The 13,178-nt window shown below is 49.0% G+C and overlaps 4 protein-coding genes across 4 annotated transcripts; 3 read left to right on the top strand and 1 right to left on the bottom strand.

Annotated features, from left to right (window-relative positions):
• Positions 1 to 1,376: 1,376 nt before the first annotated feature.
• On the top strand, positions 1,377 to 3,133 carry BDZ99DRAFT_274472 (uncharacterized protein). The gene is made up of 3 exons (XM_033713932.1): positions 1,377 to 1,931; positions 2,006 to 2,029; positions 2,086 to 3,133. The coding sequence occupies exons 1-3, from the start codon at positions 1,636 to 1,638 to the stop codon at positions 2,846 to 2,848; spliced, it is 1,083 nt and encodes a 360-aa protein (XP_033578340.1). The 5' UTR covers positions 1,377 to 1,635; the 3' UTR covers positions 2,849 to 3,133.
• A 1,001-nt stretch (positions 3,134 to 4,134) lies between these two features.
• BDZ99DRAFT_518654 (uncharacterized protein) lies at positions 4,135 to 5,286 on the top strand (the record flags this gene model as incomplete). The annotated part of the gene is made up of 2 exons (XM_033725320.1): positions 4,135 to 4,552; positions 4,889 to 5,286. The coding sequence occupies 2 exons, from the start codon at positions 4,135 to 4,137 to the stop codon at positions 5,284 to 5,286; spliced, it is 816 nt and encodes a 271-aa protein (XP_033578339.1).
• A 992-nt stretch (positions 5,287 to 6,278) lies between these two features.
• BDZ99DRAFT_518653 (uncharacterized protein) lies at positions 6,279 to 6,623 on the top strand (the record flags this gene model as incomplete). Its single annotated transcript, XM_033725319.1, has 1 exon — positions 6,279 to 6,623. One exon carries the CDS (start codon positions 6,279 to 6,281, stop codon positions 6,621 to 6,623), a length of 345 nt encoding a protein of 114 aa, XP_033578338.1.
• Positions 6,624 to 7,982: 1,359 nt separating this feature from the next.
• BDZ99DRAFT_569440 (HET-D) lies at positions 7,983 to 12,014 on the bottom strand. Its single transcript, XM_033727879.1, has 4 exons — positions 11,828 to 12,014; positions 9,421 to 11,781; positions 8,303 to 9,364; positions 7,983 to 8,256 (listed from the first exon to the last, which is right to left on the bottom strand). Exons 2-4 carry the CDS (start codon positions 11,662 to 11,664, stop codon positions 8,227 to 8,229), a joined length of 3,336 nt encoding a protein of 1,111 aa, XP_033578337.1. The 5' UTR covers positions 11,665 to 11,781; positions 11,828 to 12,014; the 3' UTR covers positions 7,983 to 8,226.
• Positions 12,015 to 13,178: the final 1,164 nt, after the last annotated feature.

The raw sequence follows: 13,178 nt of genomic DNA, 5'->3' as shown, positions 1-13,178 counted from the left end.
AAGTGACCATTCGGATCGGACGGCCCAACTAGAAGCCGTCGTTGCCCCTCATTACTCTGAGGCGGATCTCCCACCGATTTGAGAGACATCAGTTCATACCCCTCCTATCAAGGCAGAGGAGGAGGTGCTACTTGGCGGATTGGTATACGCCGCGGGGCAAGCCGAGGCTTAGACAGTGGTGCTGGATGACTTTGTCGGGATGCTGAATCGATCCCGCTGCGTCGTCCATCGTCACCGGCCGGGTTGCGAGATGCCGGTTGCCGTCTCGGTACACCTCCCGTTTCTAGTAGAAGTAGGTAAATATCGTTGCTATAGGCCTGCTAGAAAGGATTTGCTCCCTTATAGCCATCAATCCGCCTCCGACGCTTTTCCTATGAATTCGCTGCTGGGAAATCAGCCGAGGCTTCCCGCTGCGACGGTTCACAGCATATCAAGCATCAGAAGGTTTGTATAAAAGGCTTTTGAGCGGACAATATCGACGAATAAGATGGCTTGAGAATAATACAGAAACATTGCGGTAAGATTAGAGATGTTTGAAGAAAAGAAACGAGGCTTGAGGCCTCCAGCTCTGGCGTCGCGCTAAAACTAAACGGGATGATGCTCCTCCTCCTCCTCAATATTCTACGAAGGAATTGTCAGTTTTTTAAACCACGGAGTGAAATGATCGAACTCGCATTCAAGGGAACAGAAATAGCAGCAAAATGAGAACGCAACGGTTATCATAGTCACGTGAGCCCGAGCTTCTTGGCACTGCTTCAAATCCCTGCTGGAGGTGTCCCCGCATCCCGACCTGGAGGCCGTCTCATTCTCCCTGTCTCTGCATATCTTCAGTCACCTTCATCTCGACGACCACCCGCCGACAGTCAGTACCAGCGAAAAGGTTGTGCTCCTCCAGGTCGTTTCGGGGCCTTCTAAAGTGATGCGCTCTTGCGCCGGAGACCCTTCCTTTGCCTCACGGTCACAAGATAGCTGGAAGAAGAGACTTCACGTCCCAGAACGCCCTCTTGGATCTCGAACACCTCTCGCCTCCAACGTGCTCAATTCGGGGGCCAATATGCAGAAGCCTTATCTCCAACGCAAAAGGCTGTCTGGGCGCCAAGAAATCCTGCAAGGCTGAGAATACTGGACATCAATTGGAGCCTCAGGCCGGGCGTAATGGGCACGGGTCCTGTGAGGGCTTGCAGATACGAGAGATCACCCTATTATAGGTAAGCAGCTATCCGATGGCTGGTCGGAATCCTCGAATGGGTACACTATCGACAACGAAGACCGTGGCGCATGGGAAGCCCAAAAGCACGTCGCGTGGGCTGTGCCCTACGTCGGCCGGACTTACGTCAATCTCCTACCGTTTAGCATAGGCATAGCAACTCTATGTGGCAAGGAAAAGTCTTGGGACGACGTTCATGCTGGTGCTTGCATGAAGCAACATGCCGAGACGCAGTAGACTGACCTAGGTTCCTGAGAGCCTCTTCTCAGGTGCCACGATGGGTAGGTTGGGCTCTCTAGGGAGTCGAGGTACTAAGACAGCCTTCTCCCCCTCTTTTGTCAGTCTCTCTCTTCTTCAGCCTCCTCGAAAACGCCTTTCTGCTCTAGTCCTCTCACAATCCAATTCATTTGTTTCAGCATACCTCCATAATGCGGGCATTCGCTGTGATTTGTTTTCTGGTCCCAGCTTTCTATGCTGGCGCAGGCGCATTCGACGCCTTCGAGGGCTCAGTCCCGATGAACCTGGGCACTTTCGACGGCCCGGGCCAATCACCGAACAACCTCACATCAGAGTTGGAGAAGAGAGATGATGTCGGTTGCTACTTCCACGGACTAAGTGGTCACTACTGCTTTGTCGGCGAGATTTGTTGCTATGACAATCAGAATAACGAAGGCTGTTGTCCAAGTGATGGACGGTGCTGCGGTACTAGATGCTGTCTATCCGGGTAAGTTCACCTCCCAAGTTCCCGAGATGACTCTTTCTATTCAATCAAGCACACTAACGATAATCTGATTTCAGGTATCAATGCGCATGGGCTGACCAGTAAGTCCAACCTTTTCAATATTTTCATGTCAGATCTCAAGTTAATCGGTGCCTAGGACCTCGCAATCATGCTGTCTTATTGGCGGGGTTTGTGGTGATCCCACCCAGACAGTAACGGAGACGGAGACGGAGACAGACTATATTACCGAGACGGAGGTCCAGACGACAGTGGATGATATTTACATCACGGACTTCGAAACCGTCACCAACATCCAATACCTTACCGAGCTTGCTACCGAGACGCGCGATAACACCATTCGAGAAACCAAGACCCAAGACAACACGGTCCACGAGACTCAGGTCAATACAATCACCAAGGAAGCCTCTACCATCATCCTGACCCAAATGTTTACGAGCGTCAACAGCGCTGGCCAGACCATCGTGCAGACTACGGCCGTTCAGTCCGTCGTCCCCGCCGCAGCAGCGACGAACACGGACGTGTGCTTCGGCACCTCAAAGAAAGAAACCAACATCGGGCCCATCGTAGGTGGTGTCGTAGGGGGAGTGGCTTTCATCGCTCTTCTCGCTGCCCTTCTCTTCATCGGCAATAAGAAAGGCTATTTCGAAAAGAAACAAAAACATCCCAACTACCCACCCGTTACGCTTCCTGTGCCCATTGGCGGCGAACCCAAGGCATTCGGCCAGCTCGAGTCAGTTCCAATGTCACCAGCAAGCACGGCTAGGAATACTATGACGCCAGTGCCGCCGTATGCACTACAACCACAACCTGGCTATGTGCAAAGGCCGCATTACATGAACGAGACGGAAGCAAATGGGCACGGCTGGCAGAATTCTACCAACAGCCAGCACTACCAGTAGGAGAAGAGATAGCCTGATTTGCTAAATTGGCATTATATCGTCGCTCTCTACTATCTATGGCGGCATTCATTCTCTCACATCCATGAAACCTGTCTGACGAATCACGTCTTGTCATTACTCTGTCAATGCGGAACTACTATCTTGTTGACTCCGAGATTCACCAATGTGACAAAGCCTGCTCACGCCTTTCTACCATGTTTCAATGAACGCAAGGAAATCTGGGGCCGCAGTCACATGTCTGGCCTTTTGTCCCCGCCGACTGAGAATCGTGACGTGTAGCATCGCTTAACTCGCTAGGGGAAAAGTGCACACATTCCTAAGCATCCTACACTGGCAGTTCCTCTATCTAAAATCTAAAAAGTAAACAGTGCAAAAAAGAATGATCCCAGTAAGTTTGGAACCTGGAACTTTTGAAGCAAAAGCCTATGGCTCACCGAGGTAAGCTGTGTAGGGAAAAGCCCTTGGAAAAACTTTTAATTCGCCGATGCTGCCAGGGCCGTTAGACTAGAGTCCTTATTCTTTTGTTGTGGGAGGCACAGAAAATAGAGTAAATATGTAGTTATGTTGAGTCAACTTTTCATAAGCTCGAGCCGTAATATCTCCGCGTTCTCGCACATTCCATTATTCTCAATCCCACCCAACCAAAGATTGAGACGTAGGGCGTAGGTGAGCGGTCCGTGCAGATGAAAGACTAACTGTTGATTAGCTGAATAGATCCAAGACAGTTATACATACCGAGCTAGAGAGTTAATCCATATCAGCCTTAATAGTATTTCGTCTGGCTTTATACCCAACATAGCTTTATATTTTCTCTCTATAGACTACTTTTATAAGAAGAAATGTCTAAAGAGTAAGAATAAATTGACTATAACTATATAAAACATGAGGGAAAGACTTAAGATGCCTAAAAAATAATTTCTTCTTGGCACAGGGGGTTTCTCGCCACCCAGGGAGGGAAGTTGAGCGTCTAGGCCACCAAAACACACTCCCTTGTCTATAACTGTACAACGTCGGTATCGGCGTTGTTCATAGACAAGTTGGTATAAGAACGTTAATGCTCCATGCTCATCTATATGTATGAACAATGCTAACATCCGTATTGTGCGTAGCATATATTTGGCCGAGAAATAGATAAAACCTTCGACCACGTCACCACAAACTCTTCACTTCACCCAAATTCTCAACCTTAGGAACCTCAAAACCTGTTGAACCTTCCTAGATTCTAAAAACGTTCCCCATCAACCATTTCACTCGGCCCTACAACCAGCCCTACAGCGACAACTGGAATGTTGTGGGAGACTACCAACTCCAGCGAGCTTGAGGCCGCCTTCCCAACGAGCACCATCAGTCCAACCCTGGCGCCGTTTCCGAAGTCGAAGTTTCGAAACATTGCACTCATTGTTGCCGCCATCATCGTCATGGTGCTAGCGACCGTTGTCGTAGTGGTCTTACTCTGCATTCTCCGCAGGCGCAAACGCAAGGCGCGCGCCGATATGGATCGCGGCTTCGAGAACGAGTCGGGATTCAGGTCAATCCCGCTCCAACAACTGATCGGACCCAAGATGGCGCATGTACTAATCAAAGATCCTCTGGCCAAGCCTCCCACTTCGCCAAAGCACGATCCTCGATTTGCCATCGGCGACGATGCCGATTCCGATGATGAAGGCAGGGGGAATCGCGAACCTAACCCGTGGGGACCGATAGGTGGGCATTCGACCTAGTCGGCCGACAAAACCTTGACGAGTAGACGTTGAGATCCACTACTTAACACCATGTTGGTGTTAGGTGTCTAAGTCTCGAAGAGACCTTGGCGCTACCTATGAGACGCGCGAAGGCGAAGAATGAAATCACTTTCTCCCTACTTTTATGTAAGTACAATGCTTTGGTGATGTTAAAGCTCCCCACATCAAGCTACATTCCGATCTGCAGTTTCGATGCTAATATCCGCAATGTGTAGATACATTTTCAAGACGCAGAAGACATATAGATCTCAATCACACTTCTAGAGGCGCCCCTCAAGGCAGTTCCTTACCTTGAAAGGAATGGGACCAAAACCCCCACCCAATGACAACGGCGGAGCGCCGACCGGCTTCAAGCTTCCACACCCCCTCAATCTCACATCCCCGGATTTTGACACACTATTGTCGCCCACCAACCAAAGCGAGCCTCTGGCTGATTTCCTCTCACCAGTTCTAGAACCTGGTTCAGTCGATTACTTCTTGAGCGAGCAGTATCTCGACATCGTCATCATCTTCGCGGTGGTAGTTTTCGTGATTCTGGCTGTGATGTTATTCGTGCTCTCAATTGCGGCCCATTGTAGACGCAAGAATAGTGCTCCCGCCGACGTCGAAAATGGCATTGAACAAGGCTGGGGCTTCAGAACCATCCCACCGAGCTGGCTGAGAGGCCTTCATACAAACCCTGCACTGCAATATTGAAGGCCCAGATGACGAACGAAGACGATGCGTGAAGTTAGACAATGAAGCCTCCTTCTCTCTAGCCAAGACAAGTTTTTCACATTTTCAGGCCAAGACATACACTAAGACCGTAAGTCAATCGTATAATAGCTACGGGCTTGTCTCTACGCCCCTTTTCGTCGCCCTTTGTAGAACATCAATTCATTCCCTCGAGTCATTCTCGTACATCCAAACCCGTGCCCGTGATACGTTGCCAATGTACCATTGATCTATCAATGGGAAACCATTATTTCGTTGAGTCTCAGGTATATTAGCTGATAGGCATCATAACTCCATTATTGCCATCAAAGTTCCTGTTCATTCGTGTCCGTCTGCGTAAGGTCTTTGCAAAGTCTCACTTCGTCTTTCGAATCCATCCTTAAAACTACTTTGTTCGTTCACTATGTCTTAGAAGCCTAACAATGCAAATGGTCTAACTCAGGTTGCAAATTGACGTGAACTCTGTCTTATTTCGGGGGCCCGAAGGCCAAACTATATACTACGTAGGAAGTGACTGTACGCGTAGGCAGAAGCACTAATTAGAGACAGCAGTAGGCACGGTAGGCACGGTAGGCCACCGTACCCCAACCCCTCTCTGTAGAAGTTGTAACTGGCTAGGCATGTAGGCAGCTACTATGCCAGCAACTCCAAGTGTCTACGACGCTTAGACAGCCCTATGTTTGCGCCCGCATTGTAGGTCTACTTCTCAATACAAGATCAGCGAACATTTCATGCTCGTCTGTAAACATACAATTCTCATGTCTTTTCCGCACTGTTCATATACATATCCTTAAACGAAAAGATATATATACCGCACCCACGCGATCATAACTCTCTCCAACGCGTGTTTGTTTCTCAAAGCCAGGATCCACCAAACAAATTTCCCACTACTCCTAGCTTCTCACAAACCAACCCCACCGATCCCATTTCAACCCACAAACTTGGACACCTCCAACTCACTCACATCATCTGACATGGGAACCACGTTCTTCCACCGAGGAGAGCCTCAACCTACCGAGGCGCCCTCCTCTAGTCCTCCCGTCAATTTCGGCGATCGATTTCTTCACGATGCGCACTTCCGCAACGTCATCCTGATCGTCGCCGCCGTCGTCCTTTTGTTCTTAGCTATCCTAGTCATTGCAGTCTTGATCTGCGTCCTCCGCAGGCGCAAGCCAAAGGCGCGCGCTGATGTGGAGTGCGGCCTCGAGGACCAGTCGGGGTTCAGGTCAATCCCGCTTTACTGGATCAAGGGTCCTGGGGCAACCCAGGTCCCTTCGTCACGTCCCCGGAAGCTGCAAAAGCCTAATACTCGATTGTGATCGGGGAATATGATGATGACGACGAGGGGCGAGCGCACCATGGTCCTAGACATGGTGGGCAGTAAATACGTAGTTGAGGGGAGAGTTCCCCTTTGAATCTACAGGGTGCGATATTCGCATCCGACACCTAGCACCGCTATTGGCGTTAGGTGAATAGACCCTAAACAGGGCCTCGCTCTCCCAAAAGCCGCGTGAAGGCGAACAATGAAACTAATCCCCCCCAAATCTCTACACCATACATTCGTGACGTAAGTTTCTCTGAGTGCACAACCTTTGCTTTTCCTATTACTTTCAGGACGACTTTGTCCATTCAACACGTTTCAAAGAAACATGCTCAATTTTCTACGACATTGAGAGACTTTTTTCCTCGTGTCTAGCCTTACAAACCTTTACCAGCGTTGTTTGTGTACAACCTATCGTCCGTCCCTGGGTGGCGCAACACCCACCGTGCCGCAACATATGAGGGGTACATTGACTTCAAACAACTCAAGCTCTTTGCACGCATCGATATATCCCATAATTCTATATAAGCTGTGTGCTGTAGCCATCCTATAGCCCTTGTAACCTCTCCCACGGAAAATTTACGTTCGCATTGTCGCCTTCGCGCCTGATTTGCGGATAGCCTTCTTTTATGGCGTAACCGAGTTCCGTCGCCACAGCGCCACTATTGAGCTCCCATCACTCCTAATGCTCATAAAAGGGCCTTATTCAAACTTTAGAACCTCACTACTATATTAAGAAATTGGCATTAGCTTTGTGGCTGCTGTCGCACGCAAATTCATGCAAGGTCGCTACCCTGGTCGGTACTTCTGATCGAAGCACTTACCGGTTCTGGCTAGTACAAAACGACTCCGCTTGTCTTACATAATCATCACGATGTAATTTACTTATGTTACCTAGTAAGCCAAGCTTGTGGCTAAGTGTGGCTGATTGGGGCCTTAGTACCCACCTTATGTCAGGTATCATTAGCCGAAGCACGTGATTTGCCACGGTACAAGAAGGTACTTCTCTACCAAACCCTATGGCCGGAGCGGGTCGACCGTCCTCCCTGCTAGCGTCACAGATGCGTTTGTCTATATCTGCTGACGTTTAAGTAGCAAAGCTGCAACACGTGTTTTCTATAAGTCAGCTGATTAGAAGATGCTTAAAGATTTACTATCCCTTAAACCGCTGATTTCGGCGCGCAACGCTCGGGCCAATAACTCCAGCTAATCAGAGACTCTCGTTTGAACGTCGTGATGAGAATTGCAATTGGGATTAAGGCTATTTAGTACGGTGTTCCTGCACGGACTTGAAAACTGGCCCGAGCGATGCGCCCCAGCGTTTGAAGGGATAGCAAATTAGGAAGCTATATATTCACCTGGATCCTTGGCCCTTATTATAAATTAGAGATAAAAAAGAAAATAAGAATAATAAGTTACTCTTTACAAACGCTCTTGCTAGGCTATGTCAAGCAAAGTTTCGCATATCCAGACTCTTCCAGTTCCAACACCAATGCCAATTTTTTTTCCTGACACTGCCGAACATGATGGCCGATACTCTGATGGCAGCCATACTAGCTTCTTAGAGTTATGTGTTATCCATGCCCCATCTAAACTCAACGCTAGGCCTTGATATCTCGGCTTCCGAGACTCTATAATAGTTGGTGCAGTACTTAAAAGTAATAGTGTTGCACTAACACTAATAGCACCAATATTAGTGTAAAGATACAAGCCAGTAGTGTCAAATGATATGTTCCTAAGCGCATTGCCAACATCAAGCGTCTGCAGGCACGCACCGCTGCTCGCATCCCAGATCTTGGCTGTGCGGTCGTAAGACGCCGACGCCAGCCGCGTCGAGTCGTGAGAGAAGGCTACTAAGTTGACGGAACGGCTATGGCCGTTAAGCGTCTGCAGGCACGCACCGCTGCTCGCATCCCAGATCTTGACTGTACGGTCGTCAGACGCTGACGCCAGCCGCGTCGAGTTGTGAGAGAAGGCCACTGATTTGATGGAACGGCTATGGCCGTCCAGCGTCTGCAGGCACGCGCTGCTACTTGCATTCCAGATCTTGACTGTGCAGTCGTCAGACGCCGACGCCAGCTGCGTTGAGTCGTGAGAGAAGGCCACTGATTTAACAGAACGGCTATGGCCCTTAAGCGTCTGCAGGCACGCGCCGCTGCTCGCATTCCAGATCTTGACTGTGCGGTCGTAAGACGCCGACGCCAGCCGCGTTGAGTCGTGAGAGAATGCCACTAAGTTAGCGTAACCGCTATGGCCGTTAAGCGTCTGCAGGCACGCGCCGCTGCTCGCATCCCAGATCTTGACTGTGCGGTCAAGAGACGCTGACGCTAGCCGCGTCGAGTCGTGAGAGAAGGCCACTAAGTTGACGTAACGGCTATGGCCCTCGAGCGTCTGCAGGCACGCGCCGCTGCTCGCATCCCAGATCTTGACTGTGCGGTCGTTAGACGCCGACGCCAGCCGCGTCGAGTCGTGAGAGAAGGCCACTGAGTTAACGTAACTGCTATGGCCTTCGAGCGTCTGCAGGCACGCGCTCCAGCCGTCGCCCATTGCTGGCTTGATCATGAGCCAACCTAGCTCTTCATGCTGGAAATGCCTTCTTATCCAACTCTTTGTTGGACTGAATAACAGCGCAGATACATAGGCCTGGAGAGGGCTATACTCAATAGCTCCCTTGTGATACATAATAAACCGATGCGCGTCCTTAACAAGCTCAGTAAATGCACTTGCATCTCCTCTTCTCTACCTTATATTAGCATAAAGATTGTCTGAACTATAGTTAATTCTTTGTGACCTACTTGGATTAACAACCATAGTTTCTCTACTGAAACAACACCCTTCGGCACGCTCTTGCACAGACTAAGACCTTCCAGCCAGTAGAGAAACTTCTTCTGCAAAAATACGTCAACAATTCCTCCATTATACAATACATTGTTGTGGCTTGCTAGAGACGTAAGATTTGAGTCATAAAGATGATCGACCCAGTAGATAGACGAGTAGCGCGATGCTGCTAATGGGTCTGGATCTGGCCGTGTAACCAGCTCAGCAGGATATCCTAACGAACCTAGGTTGTACATGTCTCGTCGTAGCGTTCTGGACATGACCTGGAGAGACCTCAAGAAGATTGTGTGGTGGACCTTTTCCCTCCCAGATGGAAAAATTGTATCAAATGCCTTCTTGAATAGAAAATCCTTTGCGGACTGATGCACAAAATAAACGGTATCGTCTCGAACAGTAAGAAACGAGCCACAGAAGCTAATAATATCCCGTACTGATGCTAGATCGTCGACTATATCGAGCATCTCAACAAGCGATGTTAGCTCCTGGAGTGTGATGGGTTGGTATACAACCGCAATAAAGGCCAGTATCTGTTTGCTCAGATCATAGTCGACTAAGCTATGTAAATGCTCTATCATACGCTCGTAGAGAGAATCAAGTCCAGGTGGAAAAACATTCAACTCGGCGACAGCCTTCCATCGTGGTATCTTCTCAAGGTTTTGGCAGACTAAAGCCACCCAGAGGAAGGTGTCATCCGCATGCAAGGACAGGTAGCTTTGGACAGCGTCTCTTGTTTTATTGTCGTATTTTTTTTGCTCCGCTAGCTGAAATACTTTGTGTCGGGTGAATGTGCTAACAGCTGCGGAAACGGACTTGGCATTAAGCTCAAGGCACAACCGCACCTTGTGCACTGCCCTCTCTAGCTGTTCCTCAATATTGGGCCAGTTGCGGCTAGAAACAATCCACTTGACACGAGGGGATGCGGAAGACTGCTGGGCAATAAAAGATAGCAGCTTTGGCATGTCTGCTATGCACTCGTCAAGCGCATCGACAACTAAGTATATAGTGTCCAAGCTTGGGTCTTGAAGGGTGTTCGTGAAAATCTTAGATAGGGCAGTCCAAGCATTTGCGTCTTCAAAGAGGGATTTGCCTGCGTGGTCGTGCTTTTTTCGAATATGCGATACAAGCGATGGCTGTTGATTGGCAAGCAAGTATAGCAGACCTCGCAGCACGGCTGTGGCGTTGTTAATTCGCGAGTCCGTGGCCTGACAGAAGAAGTAGGACAGGAGATTTGTCTTGACTGTTGACTTCTTTAACTCGTTAATAATGCCGCAGAGCAGCATCGTCTTGCCCTTACCAGGATCACCCTTGATCCATAGCAGGCGACTCTGTTGGTTGTTGCGCCATTGTTGGAAGTTGGGATTTTCAAGGATCCAGCAGTAAGAGTCCTCCAGCAAACCACCCTTAATGTCTTCAATGCGCTTCTTGTCATCACGGGGATCAGTCAAGCGTAAGTCTCGGAGGCATTTGTTCAGCTTGTCGATCTCCTCCTCGAGCCGTTTGAACGCACTTGCGGATCCTTCTCCATAGCGAAGAGGCATTTTAATGTCGAAAATACCAAGCAGGGAATACGCTTTATCTTCTTCGACTGTTACCTTGCGGTACTGTATCCACAGAAATCGCTCTTTGTCGCTGAAATGAGATAAACGTGCTCCTTTAAGCGCTGCATCAGGAATCCCTGTAATTTTGCGGATTTGCTGCCCCAGCGATCTTTTGTCGCCAAGCTTTTTCTGTTCTCGGGAGAAGAATTCGACTGAAATTGGCGCAAGAAGCTCTTGGAGAGTCCAGCCCCGGGTGAACCATCTGCTTTTCCAAAAAGCCCGCTCCCAAGTACATTGAGAGGAATTATCCTCCGCTTTTCGCTTAAGTGTTGAGACATCGGAAAGAAAGACATAGCATCTCTCTGCACCCTGATACCAGCGAAACATGGAATCAATAGCGCTCTGAAGCTCTACTGGGTTGGACTTGTCGATGCAGCAGGTGTCCACCCAAAAGTATCGCAAGCCATCGCGTTTAGCCTGTTGTCCACAAAACTGGATTTTATTGTAGCCAACCTTGTCCAGTCCGGTGCCATCTATCAAATCACGGAAGGTGACTTCCTGGCCCTCCTCCCAGGTATGTGAGAGGATCGCATAGGGTGGGATCGGATCGTCGTCCTTGGTGAGGGTGATTTCGCCAGTGTCGCTGAGTTCTAGAAGACGCATTTCTTGCTTGAAGGAGGCAGATGTTGATAAGAAGAGGATATTAGAAGCTTAAGGCAGCAAGCTAGTAGAAGAGACGAGCAGGTCAACTCCCACGTCCGTTAGGAAATGGAGTCCTGCCTATAAAGGTTAGCGATTATGCTAGAAGATAGAACGTTAAGCTAACCTAAGATATAAAATCTACAAGCGAGACATAAACAGTGCTGCGAGCGGATTCTGCTGTGCCTTAGCCTGTCCTTAGTTTTGGAAGTTAAGAAGGGAGTTTGCGCGACCTCAGGCTGGGCGGGGTGCGGCGGAATTGACAGCCTCTGGTATGGCGCGGCAAGGCTGACAGGCAGCAGCCAGGCTTTAGCGGAAGGCGAATTCACAAGCGACAAGATCAACGAACGCCTCGATCACGCTTGCAGGGAGGACGGTCGAACCGCTCCGGCCATGACCTTTGTCAGCTCAAGCGGTGGTGTGGTGGAGAGGTACCGTGGCAAATCACGTGCCTAGGCTAATGGTGCCTGATGTACATAAGATGGGGTGCCAAGGCTTCCACTGGTGGGTAAATTAGAATCCATGTTGCAACCACGTTTGTGGTGAAGCCGCATTCGCTAGCAATTGTAGATAAAGTTAGCAAAGATGGCAACAAGGAACGGCTGCCAAAGATAGCCAGCGCATGACCATTCATGGATGTTTCTAGAAGACTGCCGCATTTTAATCATAGCGTAAAATACAGTACATCTAATACCTCCCTACGTAAGCGCGCTAAAACCCTCATGCTAAGATATACTCCGGACCCCTTCGCACGGATAAATCCGGAATGTATGTTTCTAAGAGCCTATTGCCTCAAAGCTTAGAGACATCTTCTTTCATCCTGGAGCCATCGGTCCAATACTCCGAAATATGAAATTTGGGAGATAGTTATGGTGTAGCAGGGGTGTAAAGCTAGTGCCGTTCCAGATGCTCTGAAAGGAATGATCGACAGTATGATCAAGAACGTCGTAATATTTTAGCTGCACACGAGTTTCCTAGGGAAGAATGTCTGAAGAATAATAATAGGCTAACGGTACCTTGATTGGATCGCGAGGGAGAGAGTAAGATGCCGAAGCAATAAAATTGTTGCGGCACGGGGGGTGTTGCGCCACACAGGGGGGGACGTTAGTATGAGAACATGGATTACTCCATTCTTATCTAGATGCACATACAATGCTAGCATCTGCTGTGTGCATATACATATATTTAAAAGGAATAGATATGTCAATCTCTCCCACGCCTCTACAAGCTCTTCTCACTTCACCATTTCTTTTCAAAGCCAGGAATCACTGATCAAATCGTTGAACCTTCCCAGCTTTCACAAACCCATTACAACTATTCCACAGCTACACTCGCCTTCCGAGACTTTCGCCAATATGATGGGCGCCAATATGAAATGGGAGTCACTTCACCACCGCGAGCCTCATTCCCTTAAGACTCAGGTTGCAGCACTACAACCTAGGATCAACAACTCATATGCCAGAAAGCTACTCTCCGAA

The sequence above is a fragment of the Mytilinidion resinicola genome (genome assembly GCF_010093595.1).
Source record: "Mytilinidion resinicola strain CBS 304.34 unplaced genomic scaffold BDZ99scaffold_7, whole genome shotgun sequence".
NCBI classification, from domain to species: domain Eukaryota; kingdom Fungi; phylum Ascomycota; class Dothideomycetes; order Mytilinidiales; family Mytilinidiaceae; genus Mytilinidion; species Mytilinidion resinicola.
Note: the sequence above shows the minus strand (reverse complement) of the source record. Positions and strands in the feature narration are given on the sequence as shown.

Bases quoted from the DNA above. Each gene is read 5' to 3' on its own strand.
- BDZ99DRAFT_274472 (XM_033713932.1), top strand. From the start codon at position 1,636: ATGCGGGCATTCGCTGTGATTTGTTTTCTGGTCCCAGCTTTCTATGCT. The intron at 1,932-2,005 runs GTAAGTTCACCT...ATCTGATTTCAG, and splicing joins ACTAGATGCTGTCTATCCGG to GTATCAATGCGCATGGGCTG. The intron at 2,030-2,085 runs GTAAGTCCAACC...ATCGGTGCCTAG, and splicing joins CAATGCGCATGGGCTGACCA to GACCTCGCAATCATGCTGTC.
- BDZ99DRAFT_569440 (XM_033727879.1), bottom strand. From the start codon at position 11,664: ATGCGTCTTCTAGAACTCAGCGACACTGGCGAAATCACCCTCACCAAG. The intron at 9,365-9,420 runs GTAGGTCACAAA...AATATAAGGTAG, and splicing joins AACTATGGTTGTTAATCCAA to AGAAGAGGAGATGCAAGTGC. The intron at 8,257-8,302 runs GTTAGTGCAACA...CAACTATTATAG, and splicing joins CTAATATTGGTGCTATTAGT to AGTCTCGGAAGCCGAGATAT.